The sequence below is a fragment of the Eleutherodactylus coqui genome, chromosome 1 (assembly GCF_035609145.1).
Source record: "Eleutherodactylus coqui strain aEleCoq1 chromosome 1, aEleCoq1.hap1, whole genome shotgun sequence".
NCBI classification, from domain to species: domain Eukaryota; kingdom Metazoa; phylum Chordata; class Amphibia; order Anura; family Eleutherodactylidae; genus Eleutherodactylus; species Eleutherodactylus coqui.
Window position 1 is genome coordinate 378,264,789 of NC_089837.1, and position 27,029 is coordinate 378,291,817.

Here is a 27,029-nt window from a genome sequence, read left to right on the forward strand (position 1 = left end):
AACCCCAATCAGCCATCACTAACCAATCAGCAGTCAGTAAATGTCTAACAATGCAAACTATTATTGTTGGTCACAAAACCAACTTTTTGGAAAATCAGCGTAGCTATGTTAGATACAAAATCAAAATATTAATCACCATATAACCACCACCAATTTGTTTTTGGTTTTGATCACTTTCAAAGACATATCATGCAACTATTGTAACTTGCCACCACCGGATCACACCAGAATCCAATTCTTCATCACCAGCCCATTTTAGAAACCAGTATCCACATTTAAATTATTTCTACCCCAAACTAACAAGATCAAATATGTAGGACATTTTTTCTTTCATATGAGCAGTTGGTGATAATGTCATAAGTAAATTATGCCATTGCTGTAATTACCCCATAGGAAGGCTTTGACAAAGACTTAAAGAGTTCTTAGGCCTCCCTTACACAGGCGTTTGCAGAAATGCAGCGTTTTTCAATGCTGCGTTTACTGCAGTTTCAGCAGCGTTTTTCAGCAAAGTGTCAGCAGGCTCAGCCAATCACAGCCAGTGCTGGATGCACCAATCACAGCCATTCACTGAATGGCTGTGATTGATGCATCAAGCGCCGCCTTTAAATGGTTCATGAGTGCCAGCTCCACCAATCAGAGCAATCGCTCGCTGGAGACAAGTATTTTAATGCCCATTACTAGCAACAGATGCTTTGTCGGCTTGACAAGTGCCCAGCAGCCTGCCCGAAGTTCTAGAGAGCAGTGGCAGGGACCCCGACAGCGGCAGCTGAGTATTCCTTTTTATTTTGGGTAGTGCAGCTAGCGCTGCTGAAAATATGGCACCAAGTTGTGCCACATTTTCAGCAGCGCTGAAACTGGTGCCCATTCATTTCAATGGGTGACGCAGGGCGGAAAGCGGCCAGATAGAACATGCATCGCTGCAAGCACTGACGCTTGTGTGAACAGCCCCATTAAAATGAATGGGAGCGCTGTACAGCGTTGAGCGCAGTGCTGAAAAGGCAGCACTAAACACCATACAAAAACATCTGTGAGGGAGGCCTTATACATTTAAAAAGAGCAAAAAGTTGCTTCTTTCAAGTTTAAACAGTTATATTCCTTTCAATCAAGATTAACATAAAACAAGAATCAAGTGTCTGCTTTGCAATAGCTCGGCATTAACTGACATTTAGAATCCTGTAATAGAAATAATATGTTTTATGGAAATACAGTGTAGACCATCTGCATGTACCGCTATACATCTAGAGAAGTCACATAAGCAAGGAAATCAGTCCCCAGGTTTACATTGCCCTGAAGGTAGCATAGGATAGTGATAGTCACCGATCCCAGTGTTGCGTCTTACTTACTGGTTTTCTTAGGCCATATTTAGATGGCAGATATCGCACAAGCTGTGTATTCTGTGAGCGGAAGAGAAGTCGCAGGATGCTCTACTTTGACACAGACTCTGTACTGACAGCCTCTATTGAAGTAAATGGAAGCCTTCGACCTGCAGACCATACGCAATTAATATTGCATATAGGTTGCGGGTACCTGTGTCATCGTGGGAAATAAAAGAGAAAAAAAAAAAAAAGAAGCTGTACAGCACATGACCGTCTGCGAACCGCCACAGTCATTCGTAATACAGTTTAATCAGGCATTTTCATTAGTTTAAAGTGAGGTTTGAATGATAAACATTCCCTGTAAAAGGGCCTTTACAATTCCACAGATCATTCAGCACAGCCACTGATTAACCTGGCACATTTTAGGAGGGTCTGTTCTAAATTTGCACTAACTTTTAGACAACATTAGTAAATAAGCCCTATTGTGTCATGTGATCAATATAACATGCATTGATATACAATGTCTTAATAAAAAGGCAAAACCAAGACTCAGCAGGGACAAAAAGAAAACTCGTAATAGTATAGAAAGAGTGCAATCTCAACTACTCCTGCATACTAAGGCCAGACTCAGGCTTTATTCACATGAGTGTATATACGCGACCATCTGAGGCATTTGTTTCCAATGCATTCTTACACTTGGGTATATATGTGGCACATAAAAACGTCGTCAAAAATAGAACATGTGTGACCGAAATCCACGCCCGCTATTATACGCTGGGTAAAAAGATAGTTCTGGTTCTATCTTTCGACCGATACACGCTGGCAGCTCCCATAGACTCCTATGTGAGCTGGAAAAAAGAAAAAAAAAAAAGAGGGGGAGGCAGTTTAGCAGCGTCCAACGCAGGGAAAGGCTTACAGGTGCCTCTATTAAGGCATTTGAAGTCATTCTGAGGATTTATGCCGAGTGAGGGATTTCCAGGCTGCAACTTATTTTTCGCTAAAAACATTGCATCCAGCTGTGTGAATAGACAAGAAAATGCTAATTAAGCTCAGGACTTGACTGCGGAAAAATCGCCCATTACTGCGAATTCACAGCGCGTCCGAGCGAATGTAAAAATGCATACGCTCATGTGAAGAAGCCCTCACACAGGTACTTGTAAAAATGCCCCATTTTACAGCATTTAGCTTTTTTTTCTTTTTATTGCTCCCCATCATTGCAATGGGTGATGTGGTACATTAAAAAGTGCGGAAATAATTAGAATAAAACAGTGTTTCAAAAGGCCATCTGAGAAGCCCCGTGGAAATTAATGGAGGCTCAGTACAGCGTTTTAGCAGGCATTTCAAATGAAAATAAATAAATAAATAAAAAATCACTTGAAAGCACTGCGGAATACGTTAGCACTGTACAAACAAGGTTTATTTTATTTTTTAAATATATAACCAAGACATTCTCTAGAGTTTGGAGACACTTGTGTTGGGGAAGCAAAAGTGAGCAACCACTTTTCATCCATAAGAATCCCCCACCTCCATAAAAAATTGACAGGAGAAAGACCACATGGTCCCTCTAGTCTGCCCTCCTTATTTCTTTTAGGATAGATATAGGCTTACCCCAGACAAGATCTAAAATAAAGATCAGATCCCTAATGGCAGCTTAACAAGTCCCTGTTAAAAGTAGACGTGACTTTTTTTTGTAAATAGGGGTTCTAATGTGTAAAAATCATCTCCTTGGAACTGATATTTGGACCAGTTGATACAGAGATCTGAGTAGGCTCCAAATTTGGTGATCAGCTGGCCCATGGACATCAAAGAATCACCAGCTATAAATCCCACCACCCCAGCATCTCCACAAGAGGCTCACTTGTCAAGTCTTATAACAAAGGTGAGAAGGGGCACTGGTTGAATAAAGACTATATTGCACTTTATCTACTTGGGAGTGGTGCATATGTATTGACACCTCTAGTAAACTGATAGGGCAGTGTGACTCACAATCTTTTCCGGGCGTAGAAACTACAACTCAGGCCCAAGTCACGAAAAGGAAGCTTGCCCAATATGAAGTTTCATAAAATTTCAGAAGCTATGGAATCAAGTCAGAGGCTTATATTGATTGGCCAGTCAGATCTTTTTTAAATTGATCCCGATTGCCCGTTTTCACATGCCCAACATCCTGGACAAGACTGCTCCAATATTTGCTGGGAGGATGATGCAGGTATGAGCTCCGTACTATCAGAATTAATGTGATATATAAAGCCAGTAATTCAGAATGTGTTCTAGTGCTTTCTGGTGATATAAGGACAGCAACTGATAACATGACTTGATATTTGAATAACGATCATCCCAGCACCATGACATGTGATATACATGCAGTCCTGATTTAGGATATTGAAATATGACACTGACATCAGGTAACAAAATACTTTTTCCTCTTGACAGGCCCATCTGATAGGTGAGGGAAAATGCAATGAAAGACTGGAGTGTGAACTAATAGGAATTGAAACATGACAAAAACCAACAAGACTACAGTATTACAGTAAAAATGAAAAGGTTATTCCAGACATCATTTCTTGGCTTCCACTGGAACAGATATATTCTGTTAAATAGAGATTAACAAGGGTATAGAGAACAAGGTTGGAGAGTGGGGTTGCCCTTATCAGGGCAGACTCTGAAGTCAGGCAATCCAGCAATGAGAAAATAAGGAAATGTAGGGCAAGACCAGCCTAATTCCAGATTGTGGTATATATTACACATACACGACAGCCGAAGTTAATGGAAAAAGAATAATGGCTGTAACAGCTGGCTTTATCAATTGATACCATTATGAGCGCAAATCTTATTGATTGGCAAGTACATCTCCTGTGGATGAAGTCAAATTATGAGATTTCATAGACCAGAGAACTAACAACCGTTTGACCTAGTCATTAAGACATCGACATTCCAAGTAAAGAATGCAAGATCTTTCGTAATGCAGTTTACATTTCTTACAAAGCTCTTAAAAAGGAAAACTGCGTTGTGACTGGTTGCTATAGGCAACCAAGCTTCTCTTTTACAGTTTTAACAAATCTGTCCATAAACATACCTCAAAATTAAAGATATGCAACTCGTTCCATTTAAAAAAAAAAAAGTCCTCATTTGGTTACACCAACGGAAAACTAGTTATGCCTTTTTTGAATGTAGAACTGAATTTAAAAAAAAAAAAAAAAAAAAAAAAGGAAAAATGCTGCTCCCACATTAAGGCTGGGTTCACACTGGGCAGATTTGCTGTGGAAATTCCGTCCGGAATTTCACCACAGCAAATCCGCCTGCGGCCGCTAATCCCGGGATTAGCCAGCCATGTGGATGAGATTTCTCAGAAATCTCGTCCACACAGGACGGCGAATCCTCCATGGAAAAGCTGGCAGAGGCTGGCTCTGCAGCACGGATTTGCCAGACGCAGCATGTTCATTTCTTTTCTTCCGCTGCGGTCGCGCTCTCCTCTATGGGAGCACCGGCCACAACGGAAAAGCGTGCGGCCAGGCCGCTTCAAACCTACGGCTAAGTGCTGCGGGTTTTGAAGCAGCTGATTCCTAGCGGAAATCTTGCGGTTTTTTGCTGCGGCCAAACCGTGAGATTTCCGCCCAGAATCCGCCCAGTGAGACCCCAGCCGAAGATCTCATTCACACGGGCATACGGTCATAGCATATTACACACACGTATATCCCGCTGGTAATATGTGGTGAATTGAGTCAGTGAAAGTCAATGGACTTCATTGAGCCACGCACACCTGCATGTGGACACTGCGTATCAATACGCAAGAAAAATAAATCGCAGCATGCTCCATTTCGCTGCGTACCATGCTGCATGAGCCCCACACACTTGTACCATACGCCTGTCCATAAGCAATGCATTGCTTATGGACAATGTTTTTATAAGTATTCTCGCTGTGAACAGAGCGAGAAAAAAAAAAAAAAAGGAGTCACACTGCGTATGTCTGTATGGTACGTCGTCATTCGCAGTACACTTGCAACCTTACACGGTCTATATATAAAAGATCATACAGCGGCCAACCCTTTTAGGGTGTGTGCGCATTCGCAGATGATTTTTTTGCGGATTTTGCTGAGGATCTGACACAGGTCTCACCCCTTCTATTTGAATTCGATTGAAAGTGTGAAATACAGCTACAGATCTACACCAAAATCCGGATAAGTACATGTAAAAATACTCAGGGTATTTTTCACAAGGAAGTTCTGCTGCACCAGATTCATCTAGTTCTCTGCAGCAAGTTCACAGGGAACTCCACAGCTACAAATCCACAGCATTTTTGTGCAGATCTGGTGCTGTGAAGCATTAATACTGACCTTATCCATCTTCCACCTGCAGAGGAGCAGGCAATCGACATATGGGAATGGGGAGAAGATAAAGTTGGCGAGTAAAAAGTTTGTTTCGCCCCTTGTCTCTAATTATTTTAGGGTTTTCAGTGCTAATCCTGGCAGTGAACACGGGTCTTGCCTTTGCAGACACAGCTGAACTTCCTTTTGGCTAGATTTTATAGCAGGATCACATATTTATACAGCAGCTTCTGTATTTCTTCATAATCCAGAGCTAGCCCCTGCTGTCCTGTCTGCAAGCTGCCCGGCTACAGTAAACAGTCCTAATACACATACCCTTGTAGGGTTTGCCAACTGCTCCAAGATCATGTGCTGAACATTGGTGCTCAGCTGCAAGCTCAACGGGATATCCCAGAATAATCCTACTGTGTATTACGGCAGAGATTAACAATTCTATGAGATCTATAACAAAGTAAGTCCCCCCTTTCTATGATAGTATTTGTAAGCCAGAAGTGGGACAAACTAATTAAGGACGGCTGCACACGGGCGGGTCGGATTCCGCATGCAGAATCCCGCAGCCAAATACGACCCTATGCCCAGCCGACATCCGCGCGTACCTGCTTGTTTCGCCGGCTGCACTGCAAATTGTCCGCACAGCGACACGTCGGACATGCAAAGTACAGGGTGTTTTTTTTAAATCCCGGCTAACCCCGCATATTTGCTAGGCAAATAAAACTGAATCCACAATAGTTCCGCAATGTCATAGCGTAAAGGCCGCGGATCGGACGGCTTCCACTGACTTCAATGAAAGCCGTTCGTGCAGAATTTGCTCAGGAATGTGGCATGCTGCAACTTCTCCTCCAAGAGCGTAAAATTGTAATAAATTTCTGCTCGTGTAGAGGAAATGAGATTTGCCATAGCATGCTATGGGCGGTGCTTGCTGTGGAATCCGGAAGCAGATGCCTGCCACGGATTCCGCAATGTAAATCTACCCATGTGCAGGCGGCCTAAAACACACAGCTGTGAATGAGGCTTTAGGCCCAGTTTGCACTTATGCCATGCAAGACAGCAAGTGCTGAATCTTGAGTGCCGGTATTAAATGTCACCATTAACTCTATAAAACACATACAATACATAGCCTTGGAAACTTACTTCTTTGGCATGCAGAATTTTTTTTTTTGAATAGTCAACTACAATGACAAGAAACAAGTTGGAGTTTAGGTTGCTATCCATCTTCCATCCAGAGGTTCCAGCAAAGATTCAGCTCAAAATACCGGAAGAAAAAGTGCAGCATGCAGCAGTTTTTTTTTTATCCAAAAGCCAGGCAGCTCCCATTATAGCCTATGGGCTCTGTCTGACGGTGTCTGGTCCCATGCAGAAACAGCCGTTAGGCAGCAGGGATTCCCCTTTCCTGCTCCCCCAACGCAGATGTGAAAGCACCCTTACAAACCTTTTATGTTTCCAGTACACAGAATTACAAAGAAAAATGTTAAAGTTACCTTCTCTTGCCAAGAGAAGTTCTTATTGGTTGAGGTACGAAAAGTAGAGAAAGACCTCAATCAGCTGATCATACCATTCCATTTATCAATCAGCCAACTGTATCCTTTATAAGCCAGAAACACTTCTAGTAGTTCCTGATGGCCAGATGGCGTTTTTGCACACATCCACATTGAAGACCCGGACAGGTAAGCACTGTCCTCAGCTGCAGACAGATCAGATTCCGCTGCAGGCTCCGGCGTATGGAATCAGACCCGCTGGTGGACATAAGGCTATAGGAGGTCCAAGACTGCCTTTTGTGATATCAATTATACATACTTGTATCAGGATTTTTTCCCTTTAAACAAAAAACTGAACCATGTACAGAAGAGTCCCAACCTGTGTCAGCACATGGGCAGTTCCAGTACAGCATTCTTCATGGCAATGCCCGTTTGATGGAGAAAAAAATGTGCTGCATTATGTCTGTTCCAGTTGGATGTGCTCTTTGGAAGAAGAGAAGTGGGAAAAAAAACAAAACAAATACAACTGGTGCCACTGTGACAATACAACATATTATCCTGAACCAGATGCTACCTTATGCAAGAGAGGAAAAAAACAAACATTTCTTCATTACTACAATAAATTCAACCTAGTATATTACTAGCCAATTCTTAACTTGCTTTCCGCCCCACGCTTCAGTATCTGATCTCCCAAGCCACTCCATAATTCATGCTTCCTATACTGAGGCTCAACAGCAGATCTACTTAAATGTGCACCAAAGGACTCACTCTTGTGATAAGAACATTAACACTGCAGGGCTTTTTGAAAATGAACTTTTAGACTCTGCCAGCTGCCTCCAACTAAACCTGCTAACCTATCCTTATAGTACAAGCAAAGCACATTTACAAGTGCCTGGGCTACAGCATCCAAGCTATACAAGTTACAGAGCGCATCCATCTTTTCTCCTTAGGGAGAGCACCTAGACTGAGTGAGGAGACTCAAAAGGTCATTCATGCTCCTCTGGGTAATATGCAAATAAGGGAGATGGAATAATACCTACACAGTGCCACCTATTAGAAGGCAGCATTCCTTCAAGCCAAAGTTAGACTTTTAACAAGCCTTGTAACAATGACTAGGAATTAAAAGCAAAGCCAGACTCCATGTACAGACAGCTGTTTCAGGGTTTTTGCCCTTTGTCAGTGTCCAGTAGGAGTCTGGCTTTGCTAGTGAGAAATACTATCTTTTCTCCTTAGGGAGAGCACCTAGACTGAGTGAGGAGACTCAAAAGACCATTAATGCTCCTCTGGGTAATATGCAAATAAGGGAGATGGAAGGTGGCACTGTGGAGGTATTATTCTATCTCCCTTATTTGCATATTATGCACAGTTTTTGAATGGGTAATACACAGTACTGATCTCACATTGACTTTCAATTATGCCTCATACAAAAGCACACAAAAGGCATGCAAAAAAAAAAGATTGCAACATGCATTATCTTGGCACATATTACGTTCGCATACATGCCAAGATAGTGTATAGAGATTGCTGGCTATGCATACTTGCTGCGTGCTCCTGTGCCGCAAAATATGCTAGTGTGACAGCCCTAAGGCCGCCTGCAGACGGGCGGGATTTCCGCCGCTGGAAGCCTGCATAGGATTGTGTTAACAAACGCAAGACTATGCAGACGGCCGCGGTTTGGACGCGTGAAATCTTGCGCGGCAAACAAACCGTGTTACTCACCCGCCGCCGGCTCCGGTCTGTGCATGCACCGGCTGCCCGGCACATCAAACAGCTGGAGTGAGTACGCACCGCTCTCTGCAGGCGCTTGGGACGGGTCCCGCGGCGGGAATCCTCGCCGCCGGATCCGACCTGCTTGTCAGCAGGCAGCCTAAGGAGGGCCTTACATGAATGGATTCTAATTACAGAATCCGTGATCACTGTCAGCGCGGAGGATTCGAGGCAAAAACACAGGTATTGAAAGGCATGAATTTTCGATTTTTCCTTCACACTCACGAATACGAATTGCGTATTCTGTGAACGGAAGAAAAATCGCAGCATGCTCTATTTTTCTGTAGACAGCCTCTATAGAAGTCAATAGGGGCATCTGACCCATCGCTAAGCAAAGGCACAGGAAATACAAACCATGTATTTACAAAAAAAAAAAACTATACTGCACATGACAGACGGTGAGCCTCCGCAGGCATCCTCAATACAGAGAAGTCAGGTATGCAGGGTGACCGGTCAGGGTCACAGCTGGCATCTGACCCGTTCGTATGAGCCCGGCCTATGGGTGCTTTTCATGAGACATGTTGGGCGCTTATTAATCCTGTGTGTTCACACGAGAGCAAAGATCAGTCAGTTAATGGAGGCCGAGTGTGCTGAGATCTCTTCCAGCCACCCACATCCATTCACTGAACAGGCAGTCGCTCATAGATGAACGACTACCTGTTTACACTGAGCAAGAAGTCACTTACTAGTCGCTTTGTTTCAACGATGTGACTAGCAACTAATGAGTGATGTCTCGCTCAGAACCCTCTCGGGTCTTGGGTTTACTCGGGACAAATATCACTAAAAAAATAACTCCCTTGAGCAATGTCAGCCAACAGCTGTCCTGTGGAAAGCCACCATAAAGGTGGTTACGCACTTAAGAGGCAATTCAGCTACTTGTTTTTGCCCCAAACAGCCTACAAAGCTATAAAAACATGCTGAAAAGTAATACTTCCCTTACCAACCCCTGCTACCACACTGTTCACCCATCTACCCCAACAACGTGCCAACACGTTGTCTGGAGCCAAGTGAACAAAGTCAGGGGACCCAGACAGTAGTGGCAAAGGATTGTGGTATTTTATACCATTGAAGTCCGAGTGGGAAAAAATGAATGCGTCTGAATCAGCCCTATAAATGAGACATGTGATCAGAATCTGACCTACTGTACAATACAAGTCACGTTTTTGGTCTCTTTAAATTGGGTATATTTTTCCTCCAATGCTGGTCCGTTCTGTAGATCATAATACAGAGCCAATGTAAATTATGCGTACTTCTATGCATCCATTTATATACTCGTACTTTTTATAGTCGTTTTAAAAACACAGGCCTACCTTTAGCAAATTTTGCCTTATTTGGTAAACCCGAATCTGCATTTGCCCACTAGAAAATAAAACCAGTGTCAGCAAATACAGATCATATAATGAAATACTGATGACACACGGTTGCAATGTCATCTGTAACAGCCCTGTATTACAGATGTGTTACAATGCATTCATGGGAAACTTCTCTTTATGTTAATTTCTTTTTTTGTCACATAAAAGGGGGTTCTTTACAGTAAGAGCAGCGAGACTACAGAACTCTCTGCCTGAGGATGTGGTGAGGGCAAATTCAATAAAGAGGTGCCTGGACGCCTTTCTTGAGTGTTACAATATTACACATTATAATCACTAATAACTTCAGAAGGGTCAGTGGATCCGGAGATTATTCAGATTTCCTGATTGGAGTCAGGAAGGATTTTTTTCCCTTAAATTAGGAAAATTTGCTTCTACATCACTGGGGTTTTTTGGGGGGCCTTCCTCTGGATCAACATTTAATAATAATAATAATCTTTATTTATATAGCGCTAACATTCCGCAGCGCTGAAGGTTAATAGGCTGGACAAGTGTCTTTTTGCGACTAACATACTATGTTACTATATAAATTTGCAGTTTTTAGACGGATCACCAAGCATAAATAAACTTAATCAGTCATCTTCAGCATCTCATCACACCATCTTCATTTGCATGTAAAAGGGCCTCCAGGAGCTGCTTGCAAAGTCCAGCATGTGATTAATCACAGGCCCTGCTGTACAAACAGCTGCATTGTTCTCATCAGGGCTTCCAGCAGAATACAATGTAATCTCCTGAGTCCTGTGGAGAACACAGCAAGCTGTCTGTAGAGAGATACTTTATCTCCCTGTGGCTGAAAGATGGACTTTAAGTTCACCTTAAAATCATCATTCAGATGAAAAAGCGCACGATGGCAGAGTTTACATATAACGATTAGCGCTCATTTTCACTCATTTGATCGAATTTTGAGCGATAATTGTTAAGTGTTAATGGGCCTTAATTTAACCAGCAGTGAAATAGTGATAGTATATTGTTTGCTTGGCATGTATTTGCACTCAATTGGGTAGTTTTGATTGTTCCCTGGATCGTTACCACACCTCTAGTCAACCCTTCTGCCTCCACTTTTTAGTCAGCAAATGACTTACCAGCAACTGCTGATCATGGCTTATGTTTACACCTAACAAGTACCATGCAAACCACTCAATCTAATGATTTGCATAATAATTGTGCCATATAAAGTTCCTTATATACATCTATATAGAGATAACAGGATTTGCCATTCACAACAGGTGACGCACACAGCTCACCTCCTCCCCCTCCCTGCACAATGACCATGTCTAAAACAGTCTCCCACATATGTCAATGGGTCTCCTCCTCCAGTTCTTTGTATGAACGTCCCACAAGTTCTGCTGTAAAGCATGTCTCTAAATACTGTTAGCTGCAGCTCAGGTAAGACTGCCACCCCCATAGTCGTGTACAGACAATAGAGTAAAAAAAAAAAAAAAGGGAAATAGGATAATAAAACAAAATAAATAGGAGACATTCTTTTTAAGGTGTATAACTAGACTGCATACTGCTTTATGCCCCTGGATTAAAGAATGCTGGAGCTCTTACGGTACTATAGTAGCTTGTAGGTGGGAAAAACTAAACATAACACAAAGCACTTAACACAGATTTATCAGACAATACTGTTTAATTTCTAAAAACAAACAAAAAAACTCTACAAACAGATTAAAACCCTAAGAAGTATGGAAGTTAATATGAGCCCAACCTGACATGCACCCATGTGACTGAGGCCTTAGGAACACCAGAAATGTAAATTTCCAACTCAGGAGATGGAAGAAAGCCCTGACAGTATTTTGCATGCAGTAGACACACAAAGGCTGTAGGTGAAAGAACAAAAAATATGATGAAACATCTATATAATCAATATATAAACTGTTTAATAAAATCAAATCCTTTATCATTTCAACTTGCACTTATTATAGAGGTTATCCACACAAATAGGTAAAGGTGCTCACCAGGCTTTAGCAACATACAAGAAGCCATACGCCCCTCCCAGGACAAGCTGGTCTTCACAACCACGCGACTAACCACTGGCCGAACAGACAACTGGCTGCAGCAGTCAAGCCTCCCTGCAGCTTGGCGAAGATCAGCAGGGATCGCCGGAGAAAAGTAAGGCTTCATTTATGTTGAAAGTTTTTTTGTCCCCAGATAACCTCTGTAATGAGCATACTTAATCATCAAGCAATTAAAGGCGTTTTTCAAAACTAGGAAAAGTTTGCCCAAGGTAAGGGGAAAAAGGCATGCCGCCGAAACCGGAGATTGTTGTAGACGTCATTGATAAACATAAGCCCGACGATAATGGCCACAGTTTGGTGTTGGAAAGGCAGGGGGATTCAACGGGCGAGCACTTGGTCTTATTGTTTAATCCCATTCTGCCAAATCCCAAAAAGACCCCTTCAGTCTTCTCTCACACCAGCACTGTGGTTTCCATTTGCCTGTTCCATTATGAGAACAAAAAAATGAAATCTACTGGCCAGATGGATCCATCTTATGACAGAACCAAACGGACGCCACTGACTATGACCGGGGTTGTTCAGTTTCCGGCCAACATTCTCCTGCACGAAACAGTACAGCGTTCTGCACCATTTTCTCTTGGATATGCAAAAATCAGCAACGGAGGCTCTTAACAGAGCCCAGAACTAAGGCCAAAATCAATTGGTGTCTAAAACCTTCCATGAGGCTCTTCACACAGTATTTTGCATCAATATATTTGTAAGTCATAACCAGGAGTGGATCCAAGACTGAGGTCACGCACAACTTTCTGTTATACTTTTCTTGCAGGCTCCACTGCAGGTTTTGGCTTCCAAAACACTGAGTAAAATGCTGCCTTGCGAAAATGGTCAGGGGGGTCCACATAGGGCAGCTGCAATTTGTCTTAACGTTTTACCACAAATCGTCAAGGTTTTCACATTGATTGTTAAAGGGGTTTTCTAGGACGATACTATTGTTGACTTGGTATTAGTGTATCTTGACGCCACCAGCAATAGCTGCCCTGCTTCTTGGGCACAAGGTGCAGGAAGAGCACTAAACTAAGGAAGGAAAAGGCATAAAGCGTACTCTGGGGCTATAGCCAAATCTACAAACAGCTTCACCCAGCGGCCGTGAGTTACGGAGCTCACAGCGGGCGATTCACCCCCACACGGCTGCAAAACTTTCTGCTAGCCACGCATCTGCTGCTCTGCCAGACGGGTCATGGCCCACCTCACTGAAGAGCCCCGCCAACCGCCGCATCATCTACTTTCCCTGCTGGCCGCTCCCACGCATATGTGCTGCTCCACCGTCAGGACAAGCATCTGCCCGCCGACTCCTGTCTTCTACGTCCTGGCTTTCATCCAGGCTGCAGCGTTAGTGGCCTTCCAGAACCACAGGCAAGCAACCAATCACTGACAGGGGGCATCACCCCCTGTCAATCTTGACTCCACCAGGACTTCCTGGTGGCGTCAAGATACACTAATACCTGTTGACTCATCCTCAGGATAGATTATCAGTAGTTGGTTGGGACAGCTGATCAGGCGCTGCTATCAGAGCCACAATACACAGGGGTAGGAGAAGCAGCTGCTGCTCTGACCCATGTAGTGGCCCGCGCTTTAACTGCAGGTGCAGCTCCCATTGATTTTAATGACACCACAGCCAGCAGTTCCAAGCGCTGGCCACTACACAGAAGTCAGAGCAACAGCTGTTGCACCAACCACTGTGCGTTGCTGTGCTGACAGTGGGCGCCCAGTCAGTCGGCGTTCCAAGCCCATCCGATGGTCCTCAGCTGGTCAACTATTGATGACCTATCCTGAGGATAGGTCAACAATAATTTTTCTTTAGAAAACCCCTTTCAAGTGGTATTCCAGGTATATACTATGACCGATCACAAGGCTAGGTCACCAATAGCTAATCAGTTGTCTGCCGTCCGGGATCCCAGCCTGGTCTGAGCAGGAAGTGTAATAAAAGTTTGACAATGGGAGGGAAACTTTTTTTCTCTGACCACGACAGGGACATCCAGCTCTATGGATAGCAGGCCAGGGGATCAGCGGGGACCACGAGTGGCGGCCCCTCACCAATCAACTATTGCTGCCTTACCCTGAAGCTAGGTCATTAACAGTTACCATTAACGGTGCGTGGTTCCATGGGCAAATTTGCCGTTTGTCTGCTTGAGACGCTGTCATTACCAATTTGAAAGCGCTACCTGTGTGGACCACCCAAAAAGCTACAAACCATTCAAATAAGTATCAGATGAATTTGCCCCATCTTTAACCCTTCCCGGCTGGTAGCACGAATCACACGATGGGTGCCATGAATGCCGCATCAATGACACTTGCAGCAAAGATCCAACAATCACAAGGTGCGAGAGAACCACTTGTGACTGCAGCCAGTGGCATCACGAGGAATGTTTAAACAACGGTACAAGGTTACTGCGACCCGGGCAAAGCACCAGCTGGGGGTGGGGGAATTGAACTAAACTAAAAAGAAAAAAAAAAAGTTCTGGGAATCCAGGATCCCAGCGCTGTAGAGTCCAAGTAATGCCATGTGCTGGTGGTGGCACACTGGGCACACAGCCCTGGTCTCCTTACACATGGGCTCAGGTGCTGGTGACCTTTGAGCCTGACATCGAGAGAAAGTTCGGGTGACCTTGATGAGGCTGGTGGGGTCACACTGCTGAGAGTGGGGGAGCGGGCAGCTGAGCAGTGTGTGCCGCCCCCCACCACACAGCTGTCTGGAGGGGCCGTGCACAACATGACGGGGATGACACGACCCTCCCACCGCCACAGCCATGTGCCCGAGGTCACCCCGCGGCCTCCACTATACGAGGCTATCTATAGAAGCAGATTCCTCGCGGCGTGATGGCAGCTTCTATTTCCAGCCGCCAGGCCGACCATCCCCGCACGGCGGCCGGCCACTGCCAACTCCACGTGCAGAGCGCCGGGAAACCAGAGCCGACGCCACCCCTTCCCCGCAGCCTCTGTGTACTGCTGCTCGTACACACGTGGGCGCCCCCGAAGGACACGCACTGCCGGACGAGGTCACCCGCGCTGCACAGGATGGCTCCGGCACACAGAGGCGTCTCATTGTGGGCAGCTGAAGCTACCGGCTACACACTATGGAGGACACCATGGCAGAAAGTCAGCCGTCCATACCGCACACCTGCAGGCAACACGGCGCTTCTCCCCGCAGACACTCACACCTGGGACACGGCGGCCTCGAACTCACCTAAAGCCGAGCGCTTGCGGCTTACTGCTCCGGACACCGTCTGAGGGGCGGGGAAACAGGAGGAGGAGCGTGCCTGCTTCTTTCCACGCCTCGACCAATCAGCTTGCAGGTGGCAGCTGCGTCACAAAGAGCGGAAAAAAAAGAACAACACAGACGAAGCTGCCGGATTCGAACTTGACCGTGTGACGTCACAGAGGATTCTCCCGCTGACGCCGCTTCCTGTTCCTCGCCAGATCTTTTGGAGTCGGGATCGTGTCACTGTGTCGTGGGGCCGGAACAGTCGTGTCGCGACATCCCAGGCTGTTGCTGCTGCTCTCCTGTCACACAATGCATTTCATCTAGAAGAGCTGGCCGGGTGTTTTGCTCTTCTTTGGGTCTAATGTCTCCTGGGAACAGCCGTGTTGGCGCACAAGGAGTTCTATATTAACCCTTTAAGGACACAGACCTTTTTATATATATATATATATATATATATATATATATATATATATATATATATATATTTATTTATTTATTTTGCCTCTCCACTTTCAAACAATCATAACTCCTTTATTTATCCATTGACGTCGCTGTATGAGGGCTTGTTTTTTTCAGGCTGAGTTGTATTTTTTAATCGTACAATGTAATGTACCATATAATGTACTGAAAAACGTTAAAAAATTTTTTAAGTGAAATGAAAAAAAACAACACAATTCCGCCATATTTGTTTCTTTTTGCTTTTATGGCGTACACAGTACAGCAAAAATGATGTGATAACTTTATTCTGTGGGTCAGTACGATGACTACCATACCAAATTTTATTTAGTTTTTTTTTTTTGCTGTACTACTTTTAAAAAATAATCTACCTTCGGATAAAAAAAATGACTTTCTGCCGCCATCTTCTGACAGCCGTAGCTTCTTTGATTTTCCGTCAACATAGTTGTGTGAGGACTCGTTTTTTTGCAGGATGGCATGTAGTTTCTATTGTCACCATTTTGGAGTACATATCACTTTTTGATCACTTAAAGCGGTTTTCCAGGGAGACTACTACTGATGACCTGTCAGCGTTGCAATTACACAGAGGTCTGAGCAGAAGCAGCACAAGTCTCCACACCGACCTCTCTGTAGTGGCCGGCGCTTGTAACTGCAGGCACGGCTCGTGTTGATGTCAATGAGACCCCAGCCTGCAGTAACAAGCGCGGCCACTACACTGAGGTCGGAGCTGAGACCTCCTGAGGATAGGTCATCAGTAGTATTCTCTCTGAAAAACCCCCTTTAAAACATTTTTTCTTGTACACAGGGTGACCAAAAAAGTGCAATTCTGACGTGTATATTTTTTCTGACGACGTTCACCATGCAGGTTAAAGAATGCACTACTTTAATAGAGCGATCTTTTACGGACGCAGCAATGCCAAACATGGGCGTTCGCAAATGAAATAAAGCATGCAGGGAAAAAAATCGCAGCATGCTCTATTGCGGACAATCCGCATGGAAATTCCGCAGCAAATCCGTCGCATGTGAACACCGCCTAATATTTTAATAGAAATGAAGTCTTACTGAGATACTAAAAAAAAAGTTAATATTTTGGCTGTGTGCTTCTAAAGGGTTTGTCCCACTTATTATATAGTTTTGGGCCTCCTGTGCTTAAAACTATATAAAAGTATTATACTCGCTACTGCGCTGGACTGCAGCGTTCTGGCGCCATGGCATTTGACAGGCGACGTCACCCTTAAACCTGTCAAGTGGCCTTCTAATGTAGAAGCTCCAGGCAGGCTTATGGTCTGTGACTGATGACGTCCCTGTCAGGTTTTCTAGTGGGTGCAGCAGTCACATAGATAAAGAACCCATGCCTGCTGCAGCCCAAGGTAAACAAGATGGGAGCGGCAGCGGGAAGTGAGGACTGTTTTTTTTCATATGGTATATAAAGTCCCCTCATGACTGAACACCCTGCTCTGCTGTCACAGTGTTCAGTGATGAGGGGACCCCCCGCAGGGATGAAGGAATCCACTGCCACAGCTGCGACAACAGCCGTAGTAGATCGTGATCTCCCTATATTTTCAGTGGCGCTAGCACTTCTGCCGCCTGCCCCATTGAGAACAAAGTTAAACTCCTGGATGTGACAGCTTCGCATCCCTGTGGGGCTGAAGGAACCCCCTGCTGCAGCTGTCACAGCTGTGGCAGGGGATCACAATCTTCTCTCATTGCTTTCAATGGGGCTGACGCTACTGTCGCTGGTCCCATTGGATACAATGGACGGTATCACAAAAAGAATAAGCATGCTGCGATTTTTTTTCTTTTCACGCAGCATCGCAGGAGTGAAAACATCGCAAATGAGAATGAAACCATTGAAATTCATTGGTTTCATATAATGTATTTTCACTTACTCTCGCAGTGTAGGAAAATCTCCAGATTTTCTCACCAGTGTGAAGGCACCCATAGTTACAAATGTGTGAGGCTTTTCATGAACACGATCCACTTGTTCCTCTGCTACAGGTTCTCCCAGAACTTGTCCCTTTGTATAAACAACCAGTGTTCTGAAATGTCTTGTCCACGGGCGCTCATGTGACCTCACGACATTGCAGAAACTTTCATCCTAACTCTGTGCTGCTACACATATTGCTTGTCTACCTGTTTAATGGTTTTGGTTTATATATAATGTTGGAAGCGTCTAGTTCTTACACAGTAACCCTGTTTTTGTCTCTTTTCTTAGTGATGGCCCCGTAGTGTTTTTACGTCCTGGCTTTATGGGCTTTAATCCTCAGGGACTTAAAAGCATGCATTCCCTGAGGATTAAAGCCATGTGGGCTGAGAGCGTGACAGCTCCTTGCCGTCGGTTTCCGGAGGTAGCCGAAAACATGGAGTAGCCATGGGGGGCCGCGGGGAGCCCCCCTAGTAATGCAATCGGCGCTATCCACTGGATAGGGCCGATCGCAATAAAAAGTTAGAGTTTCGGCTCCACTCGCAGATCGCATCCATGAAGGGCGCTGAAACTACTCACCCCCATCCTCTGCAATGTCCCGTAATGATCTTTTCTGGAACGACCCTCCAGTGTCTTTTGCACACGCACGCCTAAGTGAAAATAGCGACACATGCGCAGATGGCCAGATTGGCGTGGGACATTTGAAATCTCCTGCTTCCCGGCTACTGAAGATAGCCGGGTAGCAGGAGATGTCACCGGGGACCGCGGTGACCGGTCCCCGGGCCCATGATCACCGCTAGCCAATGGATAACGGCAATCACGGAAAAGTTGTAAAAAGTAAAATAAAATTAACCCCTTAAGGACATGGCCTATTTTGGCGTTGAGGACCATAAGTTTTTTATTTTTCCGTCGACGCAGCTATATAAGGGCTTGTTTTTGGCATAGCAAACTGTAGTTTTCATCAGTGCCATTTTTGGGTATACAGGTTATATTGTAAAACTTTTATTATTTTTTTTTTTATGATTGTAGAGGGAGAGAAAACTCATCACTACATTTTTTCTGCGGGTCGGTACGGTTACAACGATACCAAAATTATTAAATTTTTTTTTAGGTTTTTCCACTTTTCTGTAATAAAACCCTTTTTTTGGAAATCTTTTTTTTTTTCTAAATCGCTGCATTCAAAGTCCTATAACTTTTTTTATTTTTTCAGGGACGCAGTGCTGTGAGGGCTTATTTTTTGAGAGACGAGCTGTAGTTTCTATTTGTACCATTTTGGGGTACATATGGTTTTTTTATCACTTTTATTGCGTTTTTTTGGGAGGCAAAATGCTAAAAATTAGTATTTTGCCTCAGTTTCTTAGCGTTTTTTTTTACGCTTTTTGCCGTGCAGCATAAAAAGCGTGTTTGATTTATTGTACGTGTCTTTACGGACATGACGATACCAAATATGCATTTCTTTTTTTTATGCTAATATGAGAAAAGTCGTAAAAAAGGGTGGTTTTCTACATTTTTAATTTTTGTATACTTTTTTTTTTATTTTTTTTATACCATTTGTGTCCCTTTCAGGGACATACACCATACCACCGATGATCGCTACAATAGGACGTCTGGCGTCCTGTTACCATAGCAACCAGCCGGGCTCTCTGTGATAACATCGCGAGAGCCGGCTTAAGTCACAGAAGGAGCGCGCTCCCTCTGTGAACCCTTTCCTTGCCGCGATCTACTTAGATCGTGGCAGGGAAGGGGTTATTAGCGGGGGGGGGGGGGGGGCGCATCTACGATGCACCCCCGCTGTGGCAGCGGGAGGCTGACTATCAGTGATAGCCCACTCCCGCTGCCGGATAGCGTGAGATCTGTCATGATCTCGCGCTATCCCTATAACGTAAGGGTACGTCATTTTGCGGAAGTACCCCGCTACTATGACGTACCCTTACGTCATGGGGAGGGAAGCAGTTAAAGTTTCACCTCTCCTCATGGATCGGATCCACGAGGGTAGGTGAAAATACTCACCCCCGTCCTCTGTGATGTCCCCCAGCGATATGGTCCTTCCTGGACCTTACATCACCCGCTGCTCACGCGCGCCTGACGGAAACATTGGGCGCATACTCAGAAGGGCTTGCACCCCGGGAAATTAAGACTGGGGTCACATGGGACGTATTCCTGGTGGAAATCTCGCTGTTTGGCCGCAGTGAAAAACCGCAAGATTTCCACCAGGAAAGCGCTGCTTCAAAACCCGTGGCACTTAGCCGCAGGTTTTGAAGCGGCTTGGCCGCACGCTTTTCCGCTGCTGCCGGTGCTCTCATAGAGGAGAGCGCGGCCGCAGCGGAAAAAAAAAAAAAGATGGACATGCTGCGTCCAGCAAATCCATGGCGGCTTTGCCGCGACGGATTCGCCATACCGTTTGGACAAGATTTCAGAGGAATCTCGTCCACATCGCTGGCTAAACGAGGGATTAGCGGCCGCAGGCGGATTTGCTGTGGCGAAATTCCGGATGGAATTTCCGTGGCAAATCTGCCCTTGTGAACCCAGCCATAAAATCCCTTTAGTCCCGGTCAGCATGTGCCACCAGGAGTTGAGAGATATCACCGGGGACTGCTGTATGCAGTTTCCGGTCACATGATCACACAAACACAGCTCTGCTACATGCACATCACACACACACAGCTCTGCTACATGCACGACACACACACACAGCTCTGCTACGTTGCTTTCATATATAAGCTGCATGTGATTTACAAACTTCAGCAGCTCGCTGAGGAGACATGTTTGCTCATAGCTTTTGCACATCTGCTGCATGAGATGTACAAATTCAGCTGGTGGCTGAGGTGAAATTGTGGCTTGTCGCTGTGTCATGTAAGCTGCATTAGCTTCACGGTGGTGTTGAACCCTCTGTGGGGATGTGTTTGCACGACAGCGACGGTTAGTTTGACCACTGGACAACGGTTGACAATTAGATGAAGGATGGGCTGGTGGTAGCAGCATTAGCACTTGAGATGATATCCTGTTCAGGAGATGTGAAGATAGTGGGGAAGGACTATGCTTCAATGTTGTTGGTCAATATGCACTGCCAGCTATGTACGTGTACATTTGTGAGGTGTCATTTATTGAACTCTCCACTGGTGTCCAGCTGTGTCACTACAAACTGCAAAGCGAGTACTGCTGTATCCATAGCAACTGAGGCCGCAGGGATTTGGATTGGAAAGGGTTAAAATGCAATTTTGAAGGCGATTTTTTTTTTTTTATTTAGCAATTCTTTGTCAGATAACACTTCTCTAGCTTCCTATGCCCTCATCGGTGCCACTTAGATCCTGATGCATGTCCATTTATTCTGCTTTGCTTGCTGCCTAATATATCCCACCCCTTGATGGGGGCCATTGTAACGAAAGCGTTATTCACTTTAGCTTTTGTTGATATTATTGCTACAGCAGATTGGTGTATGCCTAGGATGATGTTTATAGACCAGTGTTTCTCAACTATAGTCCTCAGAAACCCCCAACAGGTCATGTTTTCAGGATTTCCTCCATATTACACAGGTGATGTAATTATTGTTGGTGCCTCAGACTTTACCACAGGTGTTCTTACCATAGGATATCCTGAAAACATGACCTGTTGGGGGTCCCTGAGGACTGGAGTTGACAAATTCTGATTTACATATTCGTATTTAGCTGTCTGGAACTTCAGGTTTGGATGACTATCAGTTGAAACTTTGACACATACATTCCCAACTCTGATGACTTACACATGCCTGTGAAAAACAGTACCAGGAGCATTGGATTGTTGCAGAATTTCATTATCTGTTGTCACCTAACTGTTAAATACTTTTCCTCAGCTAATAAACACCAACGAAATTGACAACCCATGTAAATATGGCTAAGTTGTGGCCCTTTTACACAGGATGATTATTGTTCAAGCCCATGTGGGAATCTGAGCGATAATCATCCCGTATAAATGTATGCAGGGACTGAACGAGAGTTGTTCAGTCGTTCAGTTTCTGCATGTAGAAAACTGAGAAATGAGCGGTTCAGTGTAAACAGCTGTTCACTTTTGAATGACTTTTTGCTTACTGTGAATGGAGGCGAGCTGGGTAAGAACGCTCCATGGCTCACTCCACTTCCATGCCAGTAGCTCTTCGAGTGTTGCCAGCGTTACTGGTACGGGCTGCCGGGTATCATTTGTTTGATAGCTTGTCCCATGTAATTGGACCATTAGATTTTTAGGGTTGATAAAGCAAGCCTTAGCATTTAATTTAGAATGATCAAAAGAAAAAAGTTTACATCCCAGTTAACCTTGTACCCAAAATATCACTGGAAGGGAAGATGACCCGCCTTAGACTCACATCTTTTGGCCATGTAATGTGAGCAGAGTCGCTAGAAAAATGTATAATGCTTGGACAGATCTGTGGCAAAAGAAGACCCGACCGCCAAAGGACACAATGGCTGATACTGTCAGAGCTGATACTGCCATGGATATCACACAACTGAAAGACATGGAGGGAGGAAGCCTCTAGGGTCGCCGAGGGTCGTGAACGACTAACCGGCTAACAACAACAAACCTTGTACTCCTTTGCAACATGTTTTGTGCTTACCATGTTTAGAAGATACATCACCGATTCAGCATTTCTTTGTTATGCTAAACTACAAACATAGTGTAGTTTAAAGTTCATTTATTGCATAAAAACTGATTGTGGTTTAGCAACACTAAATATATTACAGATTTGGTTTATATCACTGGTTTATTTAACTATTTCTTTTCAAAACGTCATTTGGACACAACCGATACTTTTTAAAGATTGTTGAGTAATGTGTATATAATGGTACTTGAAAGTTTGTGAACCCTTCAGAATTTTCCAAGTTTCTGCTTATTATTGACCCTATACTGCACCAGATTTTCACACGTCCGCAAAAGTAAATACAAACAAGTCAGATGAATAACAAATACTAGTCTAAGGGCTAATTCCCCCGGACGTATTTGTGCCCAATACGCAGGGAATATAGCCCATTTCAGTGGGATCGTTCACAAGGGTGTAATTTGCTTGCAATTCCAGTACAAAAAAATACACCGCATGTTCTATTTTCCTGCGAATTATCCATCACGGACATTATCTTTTTCCTGTGGAATTTGTGATGTTTTTTTTCTTCTATAATCTGCCTTTTTTGTTTTTAAAAAATCTATATTAAAAGTTACATTTTAGATTCTATTCAGTGAGTTGGGTTCATCTGCTGTGAAGGTTTGAAGTTCTTTTGATTAATGAGGAATAACTTGTTTACTGATGTTTTAAGGACTCTTACCCATTGGTGATTCACATCACAGGAAAGTCTGAGTGAGTGAAAATGCATGATTATAAAAGCAATGATTTTTCAATGGTTTCATTCTCATTTGTGATGTCCTCATTCAAGCCTCACAGTGCTAAGAAAAATCTGCGATATCGCCCATTGTCTTCAATTGGGCTAGTGGCAGCAGAGCAGGCCCCATTGAAATCAATAGAAGATCGCGAAGCAGGCTAGGAATCCCCCATAGAGAGGAAAGAGAGGAGGGCGGAGCAAGAGGGGGCCTCTTTAATATCTCCCCATATTTGGAGAGATAGGGGACGGGGCTTTCCCAGGAGCAGCTTCGGGGCTTCAGAGGGGCGGGGCTAGAGGGGTTATCCTAATGATATCTCTCTAGCCAAGTGATGCCTCTCCACTCTTAAAAAATCATAACTCTTATATTTACCCATCAACGTCTTAGGGCTTGTTTTTTGTAGTTGTATTTTTTAAATATACTATTTAATGTACCATATAATGTACTGAAAAACGTAATACCAAATTTATATAGTTAAAGCAAAAGGATGAAGGGTCTGCGCTCTGCATATAGAGAGAATATAAATTAATAGTATCAATATACCTTTTGAAAAGGGACTTACTGATTGGGTGTGGAGTCTGTCAAACAGAACTCCACACCATGTAGGTCCACTTCAGCCTTAATGTATTATTCAGGTGACTATCCCACTTAGGAGAGCAGCAGGAACCATAAACCCGGGGTATGGAGCCTCGGCAGAAAATGATAAAAAGAAAGAGAAAAAAGTACAGGTTCTCTTGCTCTACAGTCACCTTATATAAATCGCAAGAAGGTGTACACTTAATTCCTCTCACTGGGGAAAAGTAAGTGTATACCTTCTTGAGATTTTATATAAGGTGACTGTAGCACAAGAGAACCTGTACTTTTTTCTCTTTCTTAACACATTTATATAGTTTTTTTTATGCTGTACTACTTTTATTTTCTTCCAAAGAAATGTAATTTTTTAAAATTATTTTCTGCTGCCATAACGTTTTTATTTTTCTGTTGATATAGTTGTGCAAGGGCTTGTTTTTTTGTGGGACATCCTGTAGTTTCTATTGCTACAATTTTGATGTACATACGACTTTTTGATTGCTCATTACATTTTTTCCTTGGAGATGGTGTGACAAAAATAGCGCAATTCTGGCGTTGTATATTTTTTCTGATGACTTTCACTATGCGGGTTAAATAATGTGTTGCTTTGATAGATCAGGCTTTTATATGTTGTTTTTTTATTTTGATTTTTGTTTAATCTTAGTATGGCAAAAGTTTTTCTTTTTAAACTTTTATAACTTTAAAAAAATAAATAAATTAATAAAACCTTTTAAAAACTGATTTTTACATTTTTTTTTTTTAGTCCCCATAGGGACATTACTTTATACTGCTCTGATAGGCAATCTGCAAAGGCAGCCTGTGGGGTTTCGGGAAGGCTCCAGCAACCATGGCAACTGCACAACACCCCACGATTCCATGGCGGAGAGTAACCCTAACTATCTTCTGGGGTGTTTAAATGCCGCTGTCAATATTTAAAGGGTTAACAACTCGAATCAGTGGCGCCGTTGATTGGTGCTATTGTGGGCAGGTGTTGGCTGTAAGAAACAGCCGGCACCCACATCGTATGGAGTGGGATTGACCCCCAATTCCCCTCCATACAAACCCCGCACATCCAGGAAGTTAATGTATGTCTTGTAATGTTAAGGGGTTAACTACGGTTCTTGAAGTTCAAGAGAATTTTATCAACTATAATAAAAAAAAAAAGAGCAGCACTTCCTACAAATGAGTTGAATGCGGAGGCGCACATATATTATGGCTGCGACAATACAGTACAGGCAAAAACAGCACTTCACAATATTTAATATCTGAATTAAAATGGCAACTGTTAATAGAAGGTTGTCAGCACACATTTTGATCAAAATATGTGAGCCCATGTGCCATTTAGTTGGGACCTTACACTGACAGACTCACGTCTCTTTGGGTCTGAACCTCAAAATCCAATTCATATTGAATAGGCACACAATATCTTTTGCAACAACTTTTCACAAGGTCTCAATTTTTGGCTTGGCCAGATAAATTGCTGAATGTTAACTGTTCTTGCATTTTGAAATGTGAGAATCTGAAGTATATGTGCAAGAAGAAAATGGAACTCTTGAATAACAATTATACTTATTACAGCATTGTTATCTCATTATAATTTACTTCCCCAACCCCAGTTAGCAAAGGTTAACAAACACTAGACTCCATAACTCATCACTAGTGAATGCATATTATTCTCAAATGCCTGATTTATTCCACATTCACCGATTACATAAGTGTACATTCACTAGTAGTAGATTACATTCACTGGACAATCCACTACCCGTGTGACAAACATTTATTGGACTAGATTTAGAACCAAGTTTCCATCAGAAGTTAAATGTCATTCCTAAAAGACATTACGTAACGGATAGAAGTCTAGTCACTTGAACGGCACACATTTTTCTGGGTAGTAGGGTGTCGCACTGTCAATTTACTCACGACTTTGTGGGCAATGACCCAGATACTATGTGCTATTACCAAACCAAACAAATGCACATAGTTGATTAACAGATGTCATGTAGCTAAGCGGACTGGATTACATAGAAATTGGCAATACAATATTACTGTCATCTGCACAGATATCAACATAGGTCAACAGCGGGGGCAGTATATCTCCAGATCATGTCTACTGTATCAGCTCCACTCTCCACTCAACAAGCTGCCACTGAAGCATTGGTTTATGGCCAAAAACATATTTTTCTGAACACATTCAAATTCATTTAACTCAACCACATTGTTAACTGGAGTTATACTGGATATGGAGACATGACACAATAGTATCCAAAAAGGTTCTAATTGCTATTTATCATCCCTCAGATCACTGCAGGTTTCAGTTATCTTCAGCAGGGGTGCCAACCTGATTTTTTTGCTCAACAACTTACCTAAAAAAAATCACAGGCATATTGGAAAACCTTAATGAACCATAGAAATGATACATTATACATGCCCATAGCTCACAATAATTATATAAAGACGGTAGCAGCATTTATTGTGGCCAGAAAAAATTATAATTATAGAGCAGAGAGATGGAATTATGACTGAAGCCCTAGCGAAGATGTGAAGTGAGCCTAATCCATATTATAAGGATATTAATACCCATGCGGGTAGAATCTAATGTTCTGCTGCCAAGCAGCACTAAAATGAATCTTCAGGAAAAAGGCTAAATAAGTGAAAAAAAGGCGCAATATTAAGATACAGTATCATGAATGAAGCATTGAATTGTCTCTATAAATACATAAAGTAAGGGATTTTATGTACGAAGTATAGGATGATATTAATGAATTAATATGTAGTATGAGATTTGTCCAAAAAAACCAAGGGCTCCCTGGCAATAAACAGTTATAATAAACCATAAATTGGATTATAACATTAACTAATTTATAAGAAAAGGACATAAATGTATATTAACCTCTTAGTGACAAAGCCTGTTTGCTCCTCAAAGGGGTTCTGTCTTATAAAAAAAAAAAAATCTATACTTACCAGATCTTCACCTCACTGATTTTCTCTTGTCCCCTGCAATCCGGGGGGCCACCTCACCTCCAGCTGTCTGATTCCTCTCTTTCCTTTGAGGTTATGTACATTCACAGGCAGTCTTTTTCTTGCCAGCGAATGTATGTTACGTCACAGCTCACAGGCCAGCAGGGGGAGTGCTGATCTACTGCAGAGACTGCTCATGCGATCTGTCTTGGCAATAGGTCAGAATTCCTTCCTAGGCAGTAAACAGCAGAAGCGTAACGTGAAGATTCGGGGCCCTAATGCAAAATCTGTAATGGGCCCCCCAACTATAA

The 27,029-nt window shown here is 43.4% G+C and overlaps 1 protein-coding gene across 3 annotated transcripts in view; it reads right to left on the reverse strand.

Annotated features, from left to right (window-relative positions):
* AKAP1 (A-kinase anchoring protein 1) overlaps positions 1 to 15,511 on the reverse strand; it is a 42,591-nt gene extending 27,080 nt beyond the window's left edge. Inside the window, exons 1-2 of one of the 3 annotated variants that reach the window (XM_066578812.1) lie at positions 15,453 to 15,484; positions 11,959 to 12,070 (exon numbers count right to left, since the gene is read on the reverse strand). In XM_066578812.1, the coding sequence (XP_066434909.1) occupies positions 11,959 to 11,973 (15 nt within the window). In that variant the 5' untranslated portion in view covers positions 11,974 to 12,070; positions 15,453 to 15,484. Of the gene's footprint in view, positions 1 to 11,958; positions 12,071 to 15,452 lie in introns of all 3 variants that reach the window. The other 2 variants (XM_066578802.1, XM_066578820.1) reach the window with 2 other exon arrangements.
* Positions 15,512 to 27,029: the final 11,518 nt, after the last annotated feature.